Source organism: Erythrolamprus reginae, chromosome 5, assembly GCF_031021105.1.
Source record: "Erythrolamprus reginae isolate rEryReg1 chromosome 5, rEryReg1.hap1, whole genome shotgun sequence".
NCBI classification, from domain to species: domain Eukaryota; kingdom Metazoa; phylum Chordata; class Lepidosauria; order Squamata; family Dipsadidae; genus Erythrolamprus; species Erythrolamprus reginae.
Genome location: NC_091954.1, coordinates 80,094,902 through 80,115,824, shown reverse-complemented (window position 1 = coordinate 80,115,824; position 20,923 = coordinate 80,094,902). Strand labels below are relative to the sequence as shown.

General features: G+C 36.9%; 1 protein-coding gene across 2 annotated transcripts in view; it reads right to left on the bottom strand.

Annotated features, from left to right (window-relative positions):
- The window catches only part of PXYLP1 (2-phosphoxylose phosphatase 1), a 46,272-nt gene extending 26,769 nt beyond the window's left edge, over positions 1-19,503 (bottom strand). Inside the window, exons 1-2 of one of the 2 annotated variants that reach the window (XM_070754075.1) lie at positions 19,281-19,503; positions 1,419-1,545 (exon numbers count right to left, since the gene is read on the bottom strand). In XM_070754075.1, the coding sequence (XP_070610176.1) occupies positions 1,419-1,497 (79 nt within the window). In that variant the 5' untranslated portion in view covers positions 1,498-1,545; positions 19,281-19,503. Of the gene's footprint in view, positions 1-1,418; positions 1,546-18,853; positions 18,875-19,280 lie in introns of those variants that run through there. The other variant, XM_070754076.1, reaches the window with a different exon arrangement.
- Between the last annotated feature and the right edge of the window lie 1,420 nt (positions 19,504-20,923).

The window sequence follows — 20,923 nt, the reverse complement described above, 5'->3', positions numbered from 1 at the left end:
GTATGACATCATCGGGCAGGAAAAAACGTGGTATAGAAAAAACCTATGAAGTGTTTTTTAATTAATATTTTTTTTAAAACCGTGGTATAGGCTATTCGCGAAGTTCGAACCCGTGAAAATCGAGGGAACACTGTATATAGTTTATCAAAGCACTCCACAATAGTATCTAGTAAGTTATTCAAGGTCTTCAGACATAACTGATCTATTTCTGAACCCTTAAATTTATTCATGGTAATAAGACTCTCCTCACTATCTATTCACTTTGGGTTACCACTTCCTCTTTCTGTCACCTGGCCAAGAGTTGTTTCCTATGAATGTATGGATAGTTTTCAAGATAGTTTTTTGTCTTTGCACTTCTGTTTAAGAGCTACATGAAAGCATCAGTGACATCATCTATCAGCATGGTCTGACATAATCTATCAGCATGGGGTCAAGGATCATTAGTGTGCTGATGATAGGCATATGTTTGTGCCTCACACCATCCAAGAGTTGCCATCAAGATGTTTTCCCAGTGCCTGAAGCTGTATAGAGCTAAGTGAAGAACAGATTTTGGCTATAGGTTCTCTCAAAATTGAGTGGCTATGGATTAAGGCTATTCATATGTAATGGTCTTCCATTGTTAACTATGATGTGGTGACAGTCTGTGGAATGAAAAGAGGATGGCATTGAGATACCTGTTACCAAAGCACTGAGGAGAAAAACACTGCTTAAGCTCAAACAATGAAAAAAGAATTAAGTTATAGATGGCAGACTAGATGGACCATGAGGTCTTTTTCTGCCGTCAGTCTTCTATGTTTCTATGTTATGTGTAAATATTGAAGATACACACGCCTATCTATACAAACCCATTCACATTAGTGAGAGAAAAGAAATATGTAAAGCATAAAACAATGTCAGTCTCAAGGGGTAGATTAGACAAAGAAATCAACTGTATATCAAGATTAAAAGAATATTTCTTACGATTGGATTTGGTAACAGAACCCTTCAAATCTAATTATGCTTAATCTCTTTCCTTTTTTAAAATCATATTCATATACTTGAGAATTAGCCTGATGCTCATGTTATAATTATTCGAACATTCTAATATGGGAAAAATAACGGTTAACGGTAACAATTGTTTTTCAAATCTATACATATGAAATAATCTAAATATTTTACATAAAGTAAGAATTATCTTTGCTCATTTGTCATTACACATTAAATAGATCAATAATTTTCATCCTGCAGAGTCATAATTAATATCAGTTTGTTTGAAATACGTTCAAAATTGTGTCATTTTTATAAAGCAGTAAATGAGTCCTCATGTTGCACCCACAATCATTCTGACATTTTGATTTTACCTCCTACATTTACATTAAAATTCAATAAAAAGAACATGGTATTTACAAATCTTAGCTGTGATATAAAATTATACTTACAGAATTGGAGGCTAAGGCTCAAAAAGGCTAATAAGGCAGCTAACGCCAACAGAAACAGAAACCGATTTCGGAAAAACATTATTATTCTTTCCACTACTTCTTCATGGTTTTATCTCCAGCATTCTCCCTGCAAACATAAATATAAAATATTAATTTAAAATAGTTCTAATATATTAGTCATACTTATGAAAAATATATTTTAAAAACTTTTAAGAATTCTTCAGGAAACTTTTATAGTACATTATATCTCCCTCCATGATACTATGTTTGATCATTTTCTTAATAATGTTTGCAAGGTATCATTGTTACATAGAATGTTATACTTCATTATTAATAAATCCTTTATTAAAGCATATTAAAACTTAAAGCATTATTAAAAATTAATAAAGATGACATTAGCATTTTAGCATGATATCCATGCTTTCTTTTGAAGTTGATGAAATTGAGTTTTCTTTTTATGCAAAGATATTTCTTTTTTACTTGCAAAAACTACATAAAATCATGAAATAAACAATAGGGGTTATATTTTAGACAAAATTGAAACACTTGCAAGTAAAAAGTTATAAACTCAACTGGGAGAAGGAGGTGATGTAACCCATACATTTGCCATCTGTGGAATGTTTCCTTGGATCAATGTTTTCTGTTGTCTGCTTCTAACATCCAGTTGCTTTATTGTCACATGCAAGAGTAGGCTGCTGCCCAGATGGGGGGGATGGGGGAGATGCAGTGGGGTAGCAAAAATGGAGCTCCACCCCAGAGCACCCAATTTGCACTGAAAGATGTTGAAAGAAAATGCAGGGCATCCTACATAAGCCACACCCACAGTGTGGTAGTAAAACATTTGGTAGCCCTTCACTGTTCACACGTGATATATATCGAAGGATGTATCCTTTGTTTCTGTACCCTATAGAAAGACTTGTCCTTCATAAATAAATGCCGCTCACTTTGTCTGAAGTAATGGTGATTTGTACTGTAAGACTGGGGGAAGCCGTAAAAAGGCCACTTTGCAAAAGTAGACTCAAGTACTGATTGTTTTAATTAGTTCCACACTAAACTCAGCTGCCTAAATTTTAAAGACACAATGAGAACTGCAGGTAGGAACTGAACAGTAAAAATGTTATGCATAATGGGAGTTAGCCTGAGATACAGGACAGATGGGAAACTGTTCAAACCGTGAAGACTCCAGGCTGTCTCCAAAATAAAGGAGACCGTGCTACATGACCTCCTCTTTGCTGATGACTGTGTCCCCAATGCTGCATCAGAGCCGGAAATGCAAACCAGTGTGGATAATGCGACAACTTTGGTCTCCTTATCAACATAAAGAAGACCAAAGTGATGCATCACCCAGCTATGAAAGCCAAATACCAAGAGTCCACTATCACAGTAAAGGGACAAAAGCTGCAAGCAGTGGACCAATTTACATATCTTGGCAGCACCCTGTCCCGTTTAGTGACAACTGACATTGAGATCAACTGCAAAATCACCACGGCAAGCTCTGCATTTGGCAGACTAATGATCAATGTATGTAACCAAAGTGAAATAAGCTTTGCTACAAAGCTTGGACTATATACAGGAGAAATGCTAGCCAATTGAACCATTTCCACATGACCTGCCTCTGTAGAATTCTCTGTAGAATTCTGAGTATCTGGTGCAGGATAAGGTGCCTGACACTGAGGTCCTCTCCAGACCAGACCTGCCATCAATTCCCACCCTGCTGATGAAAGCCCAGACACGCTGGGCAGGCCATTTTACTAGGATGCCAGATCATTGCATCCCTAAACAGCTCCTCTCTGATGAGCTGTCTAAAGGAAAGCGATCGCATGGGGGACGGAGGAAGTGATATAAAGACACATTGAAAGCATCCTTCAAGTCCCTTGATATTAACACCATCTCCTGAGAAAAGCACAAGATCGACCAACATAATCATAATCATAATAATCATAATTTATTAGATTTGTATGCCGCCCCTCTCCGAAGACTTGGGGCGGCTCACAACAATAATAAACCAATGTTACAGTGAAACAAATCTAATATTAAAAGAGAAAAAGACACATAAAACCCTATCATTTAAAACCAAACAACACATACACACCAAACATAAAATATAAAAGCCAGGGGAAGGTGTCTCAGTTCCCCCATGCCTGGCGGCATAGGTGGATCTTGAGTAGCTTACGAAAGACAAGGAGGTTGGGGGCAGTTCTAATCTCCGGGGGGAGTTGACCAAGGCTGCCAGGCATCTGAGGCCAGAAGAACATTCATAGCAGAAGAGAAGCGAGCACTCCGCAGAGCCAGAGCTGCAAATGCTGCGACAATGGTGCCCACACGTCTACCCAACATGTGGCAGAACATTTCATGCCCGTATAGGCCTTGGACACATAGTGAACAGCCCACAACCATTAGATGTCAAGGTTCTCTTCAAACACGATGGATGAGTATCATCAGTTGGATACTACAGAATTTCAAATTCAATATCTACTGACAGCAACAATTTGGAAAGCACTGACTTATACAAAGAAGAGTGGTTATTTTTTCAAGCATATTGTGGAAAAATGAAGAAATAAGAATATATATTCAATATATGAAGAATGTAGGTCTATGAAAATATATCAAGGTCAGAATGCTCTTCATCCCTCATCGTTTGTAATTAGAAGTTTCCTCTATCGCAACCTAGCAATTGTAAACTGGGGGTATAAAAAAGGACTCTCAAGGGTAGGAGGCACTTCTTCAAGCAAACTGGTCTCCTGAAGCTAAGTGGGTGGTCCTAACAAAGGTTGTATTTTGCTACTTACAAATATATGTGTATGCACAAACTACTCTTCAGCTGACACAAGAAAATTGAACACACATGCAGAAACACTTGTTCCCTTACACACGCAGAATCAGGAATGCCTTCTAGAGCACATAGCTCCTTTAATACTTCATCCATTTTACAAAGTTGTTACTTTTAACACTTTTTAATTGAAACAACAGCCTATCATGTAGAGCAGTGATTTTCAACCTTTCTTGAGCCACAGTACATTTTTTACATTTACGAAACCCTGGGGCACATTGAGTGGCGGGGGGGGAGCGCTAAAAAAAGTTTGGACAAAAAATTCTCTCTCTCTCTCTTCCTCCCTTTCGCTCTATTTCTCTCTCCCTCCCTCTTTCTCTCCCTTCATCTTTCTTTCTCTCTCTCTCCATCCCTTTCTTTCTCTTCCTTCCTTCCTCTCTTTTTTACTCTCTTTCTCCCTCCCTACCTCTCTCTATGTCTTTCTCTCTCTCTCCTTCCCTCCCTCTCTTTCTCTCTATCTCTTGCTTTCTTTCTTTTTCTTGCTCTCTCACTTTCTTTCTCTCTTGCTTTCTTTTTCTTGTTCTCTTTCTCTCTCTTGCTTTCTTTCTTTCTCTTTTGTTCTCTTTCTCTCTTGCTCGCTCGCTCTTTCTCTCTCTTGCTTTCTCTCTCTGAGCTTCGCGGCACACCTGACCATGTCTCGCGACACACTGGTTGAAAAACTCTGATGTAGAGTACTCTGTATTGAAGGAAAAATACTTTAGTCACATAACTTTGTATATTCAAATAGTTGCCACATCTGTGGTTGATCTAATCACATCAAAAATGTCATGACTATGTTCTCCTGGAGACTGAAGTTTCCAGGCATGGAATATGACTATGCTACGAAAGTAGTTAACAACTCCCACTTTCAATCATGGAAAAACAATATTTGACATTTCCAAAGAGCCTATTCATTGTAGAACCACTTTATATCAACTGCTGGTCTCAAACAAAAGTTAAACATATTACTACAGTGAATCATTGCAACAACTTTAACATATTGGCTTAGTTCCAAAATAATCATTTTTCCAGTCTACCTTCTGAAATAATTATACTTATCAGTTGATGAGAACTCAAATTGTGTTTCCAGGATTATTGGAATGTAAAAAGATGATGGTAGTTCACTAGGATACTAGAAAGTACACAGTTGTTTTATACACACAAAACCTTTAAAAAAAAATTTAAAAAAACTTTAGGAAGGATTCAGACAGCTCCTGAATTCTCCACCCTTTTGACAGGAAAGTATGATAAACAATGTGCAGTAATATTTTGCTGACACAGTAGAGCTGTTTTATTTCATAAGCTTATGTAGTGGAGGTAGGGAAGAAAAGTGAAAGATGACCAGAGAACATTTTTTCTAGGATGTTGTCATATATATTTGTCTGAGGGGGAAGATATATACTACATATATAAACTACTAAAGGAGGAAATGTAGAAGAAATACATAAATGTTATCACAGTCCAGGCATGAATACGACTGATTCAAATATTTGATTTGCAAAATGTGCATTGGGTATACTATCTCTCTATTAACCAAATAAATATAATTATTTCAAAAAAACTAGGAAGTCAGGGGAAAGAGGCAGAGGATTTTAATTTAGAATTTAGGCTATTTCAGATGGCATAGTGGTTAGAAAACAGTTTGGCAGGCTAACTCTGCCAGAGCCAGTAGTTCAATCCTGTTCAGATCAAGGTTGAGTTAGCTTTCCACCCTTCTGAGGACCCAGAATGCTAACAATGTAAACTGCTCAAAGAGTGCTGTAAAGCAGTGGTCACCAACAGTGCTCCACGGTGGTCCACTGATGGTCCGTGAGAAAATTTTGGCGGTCCACAGAGAAATCTTTGCATTTCTCTCAATGAGCCTGGCCAAAGTTCCCGTGCTGCTCATGGGGTCCTTCAGGCAGTTAGCTTGGCCGCCTGTTAGTGGAGAAAAGCACTGAGGTCAACCATAGTGTTACTGTCCATTGTAGCTAGAAATCTCAAATGTGGCCAAGAATAGCCAGCCCGGATGCTAGATTGGCTCCCTGCAAAGACTGAAGTGGTGCGGGAAACTTCAGCCAGGCTCCTTGAAAAATGAAAATTTGCAAGGGGGTGGGGAGATATAGCATCCGTAATGGACAGCAAAGCTAGGATTCAATCCAGCTGCTTTTCTCTGCTATATTGTTTCCTGGATGCAGTTTACCATGCCATGCTCCAAAAGGCAGGAGACAAGGGCTGCCTTAGTGCTCGCGGAAATATACCACAGTGAAGGCAGAATGCTGCTGCCACACAAATGCAAGTAATGCTTTGCTCTCACACCTTCCAGCCATGACTAACGCCACTTTGGCCCACACCTCTATTGCAACAGCACCATTTCCTTATCCCAGCCAGTGAAGTTGCACTCCTTTTTGCATGTTGCACCACCTGCAAAGTTGCACATTGCACATGCCACTCCCTATGGCAGAGATTTCCAGCCCCACCATGGGCCAGTCAGTCTGACTGTCTTCATTTTCCTTTACTTAGATTGACCAAGCTTCTTGAGAGAAGGAACACAAAAGAGGTTTCCAGGCTCTGTGCCTGAACCAGGCACTTTCTCTTAGGCCTCTTACCTGGAAACCTCACAGAAGCAGGCAGGTAAACCTGAAAGGCGGCTGAGTGTCCCCATCCCAGTGGTCTGTGGGATTTAAAATTATAAATTTGGGGGTTCCTGAGGTCCAAAAGGTTGGAGATCCCTACTATAAAACATTATGAAGAAGTATATTAAGTCTAAGTGCTCTTATTATTGTTATTGCAACATGGAGAGGGGCGGCATATAAGTCCAATAAATAAATAAATAAATAATAAATAAATGTTACACACACACACACCCCCATCTCTGTGAGCAGCATTATCCTTGCTCTGATTTTTCTGCACATGTATGGCTCTGTGTGCGAGTTCAAGATTTACCAGACGCACCTTAGTTATTATAGGAGGAAAATAGGGTAAATAATCTGCTTAGCAGATATTCAACTTCCTTAGTCAGGTCAGCTTCAGCACATTATTTTATCCCTGGTTAGGGTTGTTGTTGTTGTTGTTTTTTAAAAAACCTTATTCAGAGAGAGTAACAATGAAAGAGCTTGCAAGCCAGTAAGAACTGGGGAAATCATTAGCACCTGGTAAGGGCTGGAAAGAAACATTTGGAGCAAGTAGAGCAATGAGCTACAAACATGAGGTTTGGAAAACATTCTTGACAGAGTAACAATGAAAGAGCTTGCAAGCAGTAAGAGCTGGGAACATCGTTAGACCTGGTTAGGGCTAGAAAGAAACATTTGGAGCAAGTTAGCATGATGGAAAAAACCCTGCAAAGACTTAGGGCTTGGAAAACATTATTTGCAAAGAGTAACAAAAGAACCTGCAAGGTAAGAGCTGGGAAGAGTGTTAGCACCTAGATAGAGCTGGGTAAAAGCTTTGAAAAAAGCTACATTCAGAGTGTAAGACACACCTGAATTTTCAGCCTCTTTTAGGGAGGAAAAAGATGTGTCTTATACTCAGAAAAATACAGTAATTTTCTCTTTTGGGAGAGCTGATATATAATTTAAAAGTTTTATTTATCCTAAGTTACTAATTATAACAAAATATTATCATCTTGTGGTCTGCACATATTTTATAAATTAGGCTTCATGTAAATTTTGAATTCATTTTTTAAAGTTTTATTTTATGTCCACTTTGATTGACAAAGTGGGGGTAAGGACTGAAATGCCCAGACACATATATTTACACTATAAGAACAGGAATGTGTTATAGAAAATATTTTCCCCATATTTTATACTTGATTTTCAAGAAAGGCAATATATAATGTAGAATTCCTACCTTTCTCATAAACTAAAATTAGGGGGGAAATGCTGGATCAACGTAGTGGCTGCAGGTGGCTATTAATATCCCAAAATGATTTTCCCTATATCAAATGAGTATACTAATTGTTATTGCTTTTAAAGGATATCCTGTTGGTTCAAATGCATTTATTAGAACTGTTCCCCAGAGTATCATTGACTGTTCCAGAAATACAGTATTGTATATCCATTTCACTATCATCCATATTATTTTCTCTAAATATTTATTTAGAAAGACAATTGATCTACTAAATGCATCATAATTTCAATTGCTAACAGACCACATAACTGTTGTTATGTAGCCGCTCCGAGTTTTTGGAGAGGGGCGGCATAAATATCTAATAAATTATTATTATTATTATTATTGTTGTTGTTGTACATAGGTAACTGTAAGCATATGAATCAAGTCAAAATAGGATCGTTATAATTTCTGTATTCATACAGAAGGTCAATTGATTGTAAAGAAAATATTAATGACTACAGATCAAGGAAATAAAATGAAAGTCAATTTGGTCCAGTAAATAAGGTACTGAATTAGAAGTGGCAAAGCCATAGTTCTAGTCCCATGAAACACAACTACAGGATTTTGGCCAGTTAAAATGGCACACTATTTCTGAAAATGTTATGTAGAAAACTGCATGATCCTTGTAGTTGCCAGAAGTGTGATTTGCAAGCAAAAAACTAAAGAAAATTTACTTTTTTTTTCTAGTTAGATATTAACAATTTAATTTTTTCCTTACTGCAACTGAAGTTAGACTTTGTGCTCTATGTCATCATTTGGTTCTATGCCAATATTGCTTACTCATATTTGACTAACACCTGTAGTGAAAGATGTATTTTATTCTAGTTGTTTCTATTGTTGCATACTGTCATAGAAGGATTTTTAGAAATATCATTCTTTAATTCATGTTCTTATAAATATATTTCTGTAATTCATGTACCTAATCATGATTCATCAACATGGTTAAGAGGCGGAGCATATCTCAGGGAATAAATATAGTTAAATCAAGTATATCAGACAATATATTTCAAAGCTATAATAATATCTCAGATGAATAAATTCAATTTTAAAACAGTTCTTGTTCTAAGAAAGTGAAGGTCATTCAAAAAAGGTAATCACTACACTATAACATGTTTCTAATATATGATTTGAGAAAAATAAATAAAAACAACATAAATAGAAAACTGTTTTATACTTTTTAAAAGAAGTTTCTCATTTGAAGGTAAATATCATTACTGTACTTGTAAATTTATTATCAATTTACTACTTTCATAATAAAATTGCTTTGGTAGCAATCTGAATATTTTCCATTAATTCCACCATACAATAATAATAATAATAATAATAATAATAATAATAATAATAATAATAATTTATTAGATTTGTATGACGCCCCTCTCCGCAGACTTGGGGCGGCTCACAACAATAATAAAACAATGTACAATGTTTTTTTATTTATTTATTAGATTTGTATGCCAAATGTGACAAATCTAACGTTTAAAAGAAAACACATTAAAAACCCAACATTTAAAAACCATGCAACACAAACATACCATATATAAAACTATATAAGCCTGGGGGAGATGTCTCAATTCCCCCAAGCCTGGTGATATAGGTGGGTCTTAAGCAATTTATATCACACAATAAGTGAGACTGCCATTTAAGATTACATTGAAACCTTTTTTTCAACATAATGGCTAAATGCTTATAGAGATGACATTTAGAACTTATTTATTTATTTATTTATTTATTTATTACTTAGATTTGTATGCCGCCCCTCTCCGAAGACTCATATGACAACTGGAATGGGACTGTTCGCCTCCTCTACTTGTCTGTGCCTGTTTGGTTCCCAGGCTTCTATCCCACAACAATTTGGGCACTGCCTTTTCTCCTTGGCCCATTTGCCAAAAAAGCTCAAAACCCCATTTACCCTGGTTTTTTGGCTGCACGGAACACTTTACTGCCAGCCAATCAGAGCTGCAGGTGGTAGCCTTCCTCCCTTTCTCTCTCTTTCTTTTCCCCTGTGTAGTGTGTGTGGGGCGGGGAGTGGAATCTCTCTCTTTCCCATGCGTGTGGTGTGTGTATGTGGGATGGCGGGATGGCACCTTTCTCCTCCTTCTCAGCTGCTCAATGGCACAACGGCAATGGAAGCGCCTTTGCTTCTCCTCGGTGCACGATCAACCTGTTCGGAATCTTTAGGGGATGCGGAGGGTGGCAGGATTTGTTGGGGCTTTTTTCTTTCCCCATTTCCTCCTTACCCCCTTCTCCCTTTCCTACAACCAAAATGGCATTGGGGGAGTTGAAGGGGGGCCCACCCTTTTTGTCCCTCTTGTTTTGTTTGAACTGTTGTGAGGCTTCCTTTGATGCAGACATCCAGACAAATCCAAGACAAAAGGAATGGACTCTCGCTGGACGACGGGACAATTTTGAGTTTTGTTTTGATTTTTTTCCTTTTTAAAAGTGGATCAATAAATAACAAAATCGGGATGCATAAATAATTCTGTTTGCTCAGTTGGAAATCTTTATTGGCCAAGTGTGATTGGACACACAAGGAATTCATCATGATGATGTTAACTTACCGGTAAGTAGAATTATCAAAGTATTAAATAGTAAAGGGATAACGAGAATTGAACAATTATATGAGAAAGATGGAAGAGTTAGTAGAACTCGATTGGAATGGTGGATTGGTAAACAGAAATGGTTGCAGATTAATGCAATAAGCACATATTTAAATAAAAGTGAGAATAAAGAAGCTTTCTTACGAGAAGAAAATTGCTTAGAAAAAATAATAAGAGAAAAGATAAATGAGAGTAAAGCACACGCTGGTAATATATACAGAATGCTAGTGCAAATGGAAGAGGAAGTAACAAAAATTTTGACAAGATGCTGGCAAGATGATTTACAAATAGATGAAAGGGAAATGAAAGAAATAATAGAAAATATATATAAGATTAAAAATACGAGAGTTAGAGAAATGAGAAGGAAAATTTTACATAAATGGTACTATACACCAGTACAAATTGCACACTTCCAGGGGAAAGAGAAGGGTAAATGTTGGCATGGGTGCCAGGAAAAGGGAATTTTTATGCATATGCTCTGGGAGTGTGCAGAAATTCAGAAATTTTGGAATGTAGTGCAGAACGAAATTAATAAAATGTTAAACATTAACTGGATAATTACAAAAGAAATAGCAATTTTAATAAATATAGGGAACTAGGAGAATTCAAGGAAATTAAAGCCGCAGCATTGGAAAGTGCCCAAGCGGTGATGGTATTAGGTTGGAAAGATTCTACAAAATGGACATTACAAAATTGGTACTGGTACATGGTGGACCACATACATTTTGAAATCATGGAAATAAGATTAAACAATTTCGATGAGAACAAATTGGAGAAGTTGATGGTGCGATGGAATAAGGTAAAAGATTATATGTTAAGTAGAATCTGTGATGTAAATATGAAAAATAAATTGCAATCACTCTTTTAGTAATACTTGATCAAGATAGAGCCAAGGAATAATAGATAAACAATTAAAAAAAATTTGAATCCTCTTGTATGGGTGGTGGGGGTGATGGGGGGGTGTGTCGTTGTTAGGTGATGGGCACATGCACTGTGCACTGTTATATGTTTGTTTTATGTAAACTTTTAAAAACCAATAAAAATTTTATTTAAAAAAAACACAAGGAATTTGTCATTAGTGCTCACAGTATACATAAAAGATACACTTGTCAAGAATCATGAGGTACAATGCTTAATGATTGTCATAGGGGTCAAATAAGCTGGGTTTGGGTGAAACTTGACTTTGGTCTTCAAACCTGGCAAGTTTAAGGCTTGTGGACTTCAACTCCCATTCCTAACATAACATAACTAGTGGATGAATTCTGGGAGTTGAAGTCCACTAGTCTTAAAGCTGTCAAGTTTGAAGACCCCTGGGTTAGGGTTAGGCGTGCAAGGGTCTTCAAACCTGGCATGTTTAAGGCTTGTGGACTTCAACTCCCATTCCTAAGGTAGCATGACTGGTAGAGGAATTCTGGGAGCTGAAGTCCACAAGTCTTGAAGCTGTCAAGTTTGAAGTTTATAGAAAGTATACATGGTTGTAAAAAGTATTCTGCTACTCTGGTATTTTACTAAAAAATATAATACTACACCATTTGGTTCAGAATACTTTTTTCCTCTAAAATATGTGCGTCTTATAAAATCTTATACAATGGTGCGTCTTATACTGTATACCGAAAAATGCGGTACATTTCTCATTGTTAGCCACAATGTCCCCAAAATAAACATCCCATAGATTCAAAACCTAATAATGTTATACGCCTTGTTATGCACCAGGCATCTTTAATTAAACAATCTCAGCTCTTCTACCCCCAAAACAGACCGTCTATGTAGCAGTCCCCACCTTCTGAAATTAGGTTTACTATGAGATCCAGATAATGGCCACTCTACCATTGTTTTAAACACTTATGGAGATCTTTTCATTCTTCAGTCAGATATGTCAGACCTTTCACTTCATTGTGCTTGTAATTTTTTTATTTTTAAAAATACAATTTCGTCTTTGTTGCAAACTACCTAGAATCATTAAGAATGTAATGATTTATCATCATAAGTTATTATAGTTATTATGAGTATCTCTTTTTATGTAAGACAAATAGCAAAATATCCAATTGCAAAAAGACAAAAAGCTTTTGTTCTGCAGATAAAAATTCAAAATCTGTGATACATAGGGCTAAAATAACAATAACGAAGCAACCTAGAGAACATTGTTTGGACCATGTTATATTCTTCCATAGACCATTCTCTACAGTTTTGGAATCAAACTTTCATGGATCTTTGAAATTTAATATAATGCAAATTGTATTTCCAATTTTGAGAAAAGATTTAATACACAATAAAGAGGAAAATTTCTTATGGTGAAGACATGTAAAATGTGTGGTGTTTTAATATAGCTGAAGAGTAGCCGTATTTCTTATAATGGCAAAGTAACATAGGGATTCTGTAATAGCTTGAAAGTATTACAGTATTTAGTAAACTGGATTCTTCAAATACCTAGCTTTAAATCTTTCTCTTAAGTGTTTCTGGTTTTTTGTCAGCTGTCACAATATGGTCATATCTATGATCAAGTAACTTGTTCAAGCTGGCCTTCTCCTATTACATCTGAAATGCAGAATTCCTCCAACGTATGAAATATAAGCATGTCATAAATTTCTTGAAAAGCTGCCTTTAAAATCTAGTGAAACAGATTTTCAATCTTCATTTCCAAAACCTCCTCTGTGATTTCCTTTCATCTTCATTTTATAAGTTACTGAGTAAGATCCATTGTTTCAGTTACACTATGGGAAGCTACTTTATTAAGGGAAAAGTTGAACAATTAAGAAGAAAAGTTGAGAGTTAACCATTTCGCCTAATAAAATAAAAATACCATATTTTTCAGAGTATAAGATGAACCTTTTTCCTGCCTAAAAGAGGATTTTAAATTTGGGTGTGTCATATACTCTGAATGTAGCCTTTTCAAAGCTTTTTTTTCCAGCTTTAACAAGTTGCTAACAATCTTCCCAGCTCTTAGCTTGCTGGCTCTTTCATTGTTACTCTCTCCAAAGAATGTTTTTCCAACCCTAAGTTTTTGCAGGCTTTTTTTCACTGCTCTACTTGCTCCAAATAAGTTTCTTTCCAGCCCTAACAAAATGCTAACAATCTTCCCAGTTCTTACCGGCTTGTAGGCTCTTTTATTGCTGCTCCCTCTGAAGAAGATTTTTTATAAGCCCTAACCAGGGGATAAAATAATGTGCTGAAGCTGACCAGACTAAGAATGCTAGCCAGATGAATACCTGATAGGCAGATTTCCCCCCTATTTTCCCCCCAAAAAACTAAGGTGTGACTTATACCAGTGTGACTTATACTCTGAAAAAATATGGTATTTGTAGTTTTTGTCTACAAGAAATAATATAATTAATAATAATAATAATAATAATAATAATAAAAAATTATTGTCATTGTCAAAACAACGAATTGTCATTGGCAACGAAAGTCATGTGACACCCAGAGACCAGTCCCACCATACATAAAATCAGAATAGGTAAATTTAAAAATAGAATAAAAAATAAATAAATAATAGAATAAAATATCCCACCCACTACAAATTCCCCACCCTGAACCACTCAACCATCTACATGACAACCCGAATAATATCGTCCAACAGTTTACTGATGGTGACCCTCTAGTTCGTTGTTAAGTGTGAGTATAGCTCTGGGATAAAAACTAGTTCAGATTCATTTTAAATTCTGAAGATATAAAAAGTATAAAATTTAAGGAGTTTCGTACTTGTATAAGTCAATAATAAAAGGACTGGTAAAAAGGTGATTCCTTTTCTATGCTTTGAAAAACTATGCCATCCTTTTATGATTAAAATGAGAAGACCAGTTATGCCATTGTAAGGTGTAGCTCTAGGGGAAAAATTTCTCCAAATAGGTTATTTACATAATTTATTATAAATCATATAGTAATATAAATAATTTTATATCACACAACAGAAATTTAAAGAGTTCTATCTGCATTATCTGACTTCAAGGTTGAAAAATTACCCAAACTAAAGGACAACGTCTAAACAAATTGATCTAAGAGGAAAGAAGTGGAATGGAAAGTTTGACAGATATCAAGCAAAAGTTGATAAATAAGAATGGGAAAAAGAATTATGTCAGTTATAACTGTAGTAAAACAATTTGTAATCTATATTTGAATTGCAACCTTATACTAATAAAATGTTCATCAAAGCAGCAGTCTGTGAAAAAATAATGCACAATACAAGTTCAATTTACCATGGCAGCTGTTAATATCACATCTGGCATAGAATGTTTCTTCCTTTTTTCTTTGTCTCGCTGCCAGGACAAACACAATCTTAGGAAACATCAGGTATTAATGAAGAGTCTAGTTCCGTGATGGCAAACCTGTGGCACATGTGCCAGAGATGGCATGCAGAGCCCTCTCTGTGGGCACGTGTGCTGTCGCCCCAGTTCAGGCAGCTGGTTGTCAGGTTTCTGAAGCACGAATGCGCGCCAGCCAGCTGGTCGTTGGGATTCCAGTGCTCTATGCGCGCACCTTCCAATTTGGACATTCTGTATCTAAAAGTTTCGCCATCACTAGTCTAGTTTTTGTTCTTCAGGTGAAACTGATAAGAGTTAAGTAATTCAAAGTAAAGCTTCCTTCAAGTTGATCTCAATTCTTGGTAAATGTATGGGCACATCCAAATAATTTGATTGGCAACAATACAGAAAAGACTTACCATGGCTTTCTACCATTTTCTTTTCAATACAGCCAATGGATTCCTAGTGGTTTCCTATCTAAGAAACAACCAACCTCAACACAGGGTATCTTACAAGTTGTGATGAAACATGTACCAGAAGGAGAGGGGGGGAAATTCTGGAAAGAGCACCATGGTTTTTCAAAGAGACAACACAATACAGAGAAAAACCCAAATTAAGAACTGAGCAATCTGGATTGAGGAGGCAGGAAGAACTTCAGGGAGTCATACCCTACACATCTCCTTGGAAAAATCTATTGGGTTAGTAAGTCATATATTTATTGTGACAAGATTCCATCCATTAGGTATAAGCAAGACACAAACCCAGTCTAGACTGCCGTAGAATTTTCCTTTCTAAGATAACAAATACAATTGTAATAAAAAGGGCTAATATAGAAATTAATCAAGCAGCAAAGATTTAAACAAATATTTACGAAAGGAAAGCCGAATGAAAAAATACAAATGTAAATCTGGTTCTTCTTCACTATCCAATGTCTTTCAGGTTTCTTGAAGTCCATGGTAAAGGAATTACCATAGCTAAATTGCTATTGCAATGATTTCCAAGACCTGCATTTTAAGCATATGTTCACAAGCATGCTCAACAACTTCAAAGCTCTAATAACTATGCATGATACGTCACATGACACAACCAAGGTTGACACCCATGCATTAGACTATTTATAAAGAGAATATGTGAAATATCTTCTCCAGTAGTGGCTTTCAGCTGCATACTTACTTTGAAAAATTATAATGATTATGACTTGGCTCGCTGTCCAGTAAAACCTACTCACTTTTGACCCCAATCTTCCTTTTCAAAGTTATTGAATGGGACATTAAGAATAGACATATTTATCAATTCTATTGTAGACAGGAAGCAGAACAAGAAAGGAAATTAGATGATAATATGGTCTGAATTACTTCAAATTACAGCACCACAATGATATCATTTATAAAAATGTTTCCAAGGCTCATTAAAAAAAGAAAAACAGCACATTCTGATGTTCCTATTCTGGACGGAAAGTATATTTGTGGATGCTATTCCATACAACATATTTTATCTAGAACCCATATCACCAAGAAAAATGTAAAATGCGAATAGATACTAGACCATTCCCTGCAGTAGAAAATAACCAATCCATAATCCCATCATTCTTGTTCAGCATAAATATATATAATAGTTCTTAGAAGCACTCGACAAAGTTACTCAGATATTCAGCACAATATTTTTTATCAGTTGCAATACTGTTTACTTTCATTGCTACATCCACTTAGTTCATTGATTTCTTCTAAGACCAATAAAGGTTTTGAAACATGAAGCAAAGCAAAGAAGGAGCCATACAGTCTCTTTTCTAAAGAGCAGCATAACCTGAACTATGTCACTCAACTTTTAAGTACTGCCAAAAGCTTTTTTGGACTTTTGCACCAAGTCGACAGATAGATGAAAGGTGTTACTGGCAATGGATTGTAATTGAAAGAACTGAAGCTTGGAAGCAAGGAGCCTACGAAGACAATGCTATGATCAAAATACTGTACACATGCCTTTAATGCACAGGGCCAAAAGACTTAAAACGTCTGGATCTGATAAAAAAATATAACTTAATTCCTAACTCTTAGAGTAACTTATTTCCTAATTTTAGATTCTTATCTAGCCTAGTTTTATCCTAGTCTTCTTAACACAGCTGCTACCAACAGCATGTTTAGACTTCTAGAAAGTTTATACTTTGGACTTTAGTGAAACTCAGGTCATCCTCATTAAAGAAATATTTGTATGATTCAAAAAACCAAAGCTTTATAAAGTCTTGGAGTAGCGGCTTCTAGCAAATTTATCCATTCATCCATTTCTTTGTTGATAAGCAAATGTAGGGGTAATTCATGTTCTCGTTTTTTCTACGTATTTTTTTCTATTTTATCTATCAATCTATATCTCAGGTATTAATGAAGGTTGTTTTGAATAATTTGATATTTAAAAAAACATAGTTTTCTTTGTAGCAATGATATATTATAAAATAAATTGCTCCTAGAATTAAAACAAGTTCTCTTCTTACTAGGTTTTAGGAAAAAACCCAAAAGTTTGGGAGAAGCCTCAAATTTTGCCATAACTTTTAATACCATTAAAACCGTTTCAGTTTTCTTGTTTTAAACAGAGTGCATTCCAAAAGTAATGCAATTTCTTTTTTGTTACAGTAATTTATTGAACAGATTTGCACAAACACTTAAAATTCTTCAAAGTACTGTCCTTGGGCCTCTACATGTTTTTTCCAGCGACTCTGCCATGACTGGTACGCGCCCTACAAGGCGTCTTTGGGGACCTCTCGCAATCAGCCCTCTTTGTCACGGCTGATTGGATCTCTTCTATGGACAGACATGTCTGCGAGTTCCTGGCCAAACACCAGGTGCCAACGCTGCCCCCACCCCACCCCTATAGTCCTGACGTCGCCCCAGCTGACTTCTTTTTGTTCCCAGCCCTGAAAGGAACCTGTTTTTCATCCATAGAAGAGATCCAATCAGCCATGATGAAGACCTTGCGAGAGGTCCCGAAGACGTCTTCCAGGGCGCGTACGGGAAAAAATATGTAGAGGCCCAAGGACAGTACTTTGAAGAATTTTAAGTGTTTGTGCAAATCTGTTCAATAAATTACTTTAAAAAAATAATTGCATTACTTTTGGAACGCACCCTGTATATCTTATTTTATATGACACCTTAACTCTCCTTTATAAGCTGTCCAAAATCATTCAGAATGGGAGACATACATATTTTCTATATATTTAAATAAACATCAATTTTATATAGAAACCATTTATATGTGATAGATGGTAATAGAAATTATGTTCTGAAACTTTGGAACCCAGAATATAAATCATCTAGATAAATAAATTTAGGCCATGAAAACACAACTAGGCTATGGAACAAGAGTCCTTAACATGAAAATATTCATTGCAGTTAAAACAAGAACCTTTCTGATACCATTAATAAGGGAGTATTTATTAAAACATAATATAAAAATAAACTATCATGCTACAGCTTATAGCTTAGATGGTTTCCCTGAAAGAGGCAAAGTCTCCTGCAACTATGGCATTGATGGGATTCAGAATAAATATTTGCTCCCTATGTGACTGCATAATTTCCTCCTCTGCAAATAATCTCAAACATTACTGTACATCAGGAAATGCACAATAACCTGGACATGATACAGCTGCAGGGCATGTCAATTAAATACTAATTTGGTTATTTTATATTCAATTGGGTTACCTATACCCAACTTGAACGTAAGTTACATTTTTACAGTAGTAAAATGTGTATATATTTTATGAATGCTTTTATAGCATGGTAAGGCAATTTGGGATATGCAGAGGGTAGCAGACAAAGAGGGTTCAATGCAGGCAACGGTAAAGTCCACCCGCAGTGGTAGTCTAGGAAGTCTCATCAGAAGTGCAGAAGGATGCGCTTTTCTTGGTGTTTTTTCTCTCCACCTAACCCGTAGTACCTGTGGAAGGAGATCCTAACCGGATAAGAGAGGAGGATGAGCTACGTGGGAAAGACGGATCTGCAGAAAAGAACCTGAGGCTGTTTAGATGGTGCACAAGAGGGAACACCAGGATCTCCTAGTCAGAAAACGAACCGGGTCGGAAGCAAGGAGACGTGTAGCCACAGCGGACAGAAAGCAGCTGCCTCCGGACCAGAGGCGTGGGAAAGAAGGACGGGACTGCCGCCACGCTGGAGCCCAAACAGAGCGCCTGCCTCAGCTGGGACGGAATTGGCCAAGCTTCGTGGCTGCGGTGGGACGGGCGAAGGGAAAAGCCGTCGATGAAACGCCTCGCCGAGACAGGGGATGGCGGGCACTCACTGTTCTCATCCCAAAAAGCCGAAAGGACCTCGGGTATCCTTGCACTGAAGCTTCGGCTCCTACCTACCTGTTATAGGTGCCTTCCCCGCTCAAGGTAGGATCCCGCACCGCTCAGCCAGCGCCACTGCTTCCAACCAGGCGGCTGCTCCTTCCCGCCCTCCCTTCCCGGCTCGTGGTTTTCGGCTTTCTGTTCCGCCGCCGCGGCGCGAGCATTAACTTGAGCCAGCCTCGTTGACTCGCATGCCGAGCTTCGCCTCTTCCTTTCTTCCATTGGTCGTTTTCCAAAGCCCTCGACAGCGCCCCCTAGGCTCCATCCACGCCCGTGGCAAAGAATGACGTATGCCTCCGCGATTCCCTTTTTTCGCTGGCTTTTGTCAGAGATTCCCCGCGCGGACGAAGGGGGAGGCGTGTTACGCCGAGATTGGTCCGCACGGGGCCTCGTCTGCTAAGGCGAAAGTTCCTGCCTCACGACGCGTTAGTGCTGAAGAGGCTGGCGGTTGGTTTTTTTTAATGCAATACTTTTGCATACAGTACAGTACTTTAATCTTTGACTTAGATCACCCTGCGTGGAGGAAGTGGGCGGAGAAAGAAAAAGATGACAACGTGGACATAAATTGGATGACAAAAACCCGGCGTTAAACTGTTCCAATTTTATCACATTGTCAAAATACAGCAATACAAAGAGAAATGAAAAATAATGGAAAAATAGGGGAGGAAAGGGGGAAGAGAAAAAAATGTAGGAGAAAGGGGGGGAAAGCATAGCCTTATTACTCTTTTTGGTGCAATAAAATAATAACATACAACCTCAACTTTTTGCTGTTACATAATAATCCATACAAGCCATTCCTACTTACAACACCAAACCTATCCAATCAGCAAAAATCAAAGCTTCTTTTTCCACCTCAAGCACAAAGTTCAAAAGATAAAAATAAGTAAATTAAATATAAAATTAATTGAATTCTTTTCCTTAATCAAAGCAATGAATTTCGCCAACTCCTGATAACTCCATCAACTTTTTTAGCTATTGTGGGAATCAAGTATCCTTCCTTTTTTTAAAAAAAATTGTCATATACTTTAAAACAATACAAAGAAAAAAGACAATAAGAAAAGAGAAAACAACAACATAAACAACATATACAGTATATACAAAAACATATATATATATATATATATATATATATATACAGTATATATATACATACATACATACATACATACATACATACATACATACATACATACATACACACACACACATTAAAATTTCCTCTTGAATTATTTAGTAAACCATACCCCAAAGGATTTTCTTACGTCTGTTCCTATAGGCAAAAAGTTACTATGGTTATTTGTTTCATATACAATCTTGTGTTGCTTTTTACCGCCTTGCTTCTAGTATTACAATATTTCAGATAATACAAATCATGCATTCTATTACCATTTTAAACCAAAATTATACATTGAACCAACCCAACCCCCCCAAAAAAACCCTAGAGTATAACAATGAATCAGCTATAAAAGTAAGAAGAATGAATTTGTTCAATGGAAATAAAATATCCTGCCATTTTTCTGCATGGAGTATTCTTACTGCTAACATCAAAGCCCCCCCCCCAAGTTCTTTATCCATTAAACCCAAAAGGAAGGTCTCTGTTTTTATCTTTATATTCACTTTAAGAATCTTAAAGCATGGATTCTGCCGCACAAATCCCAACG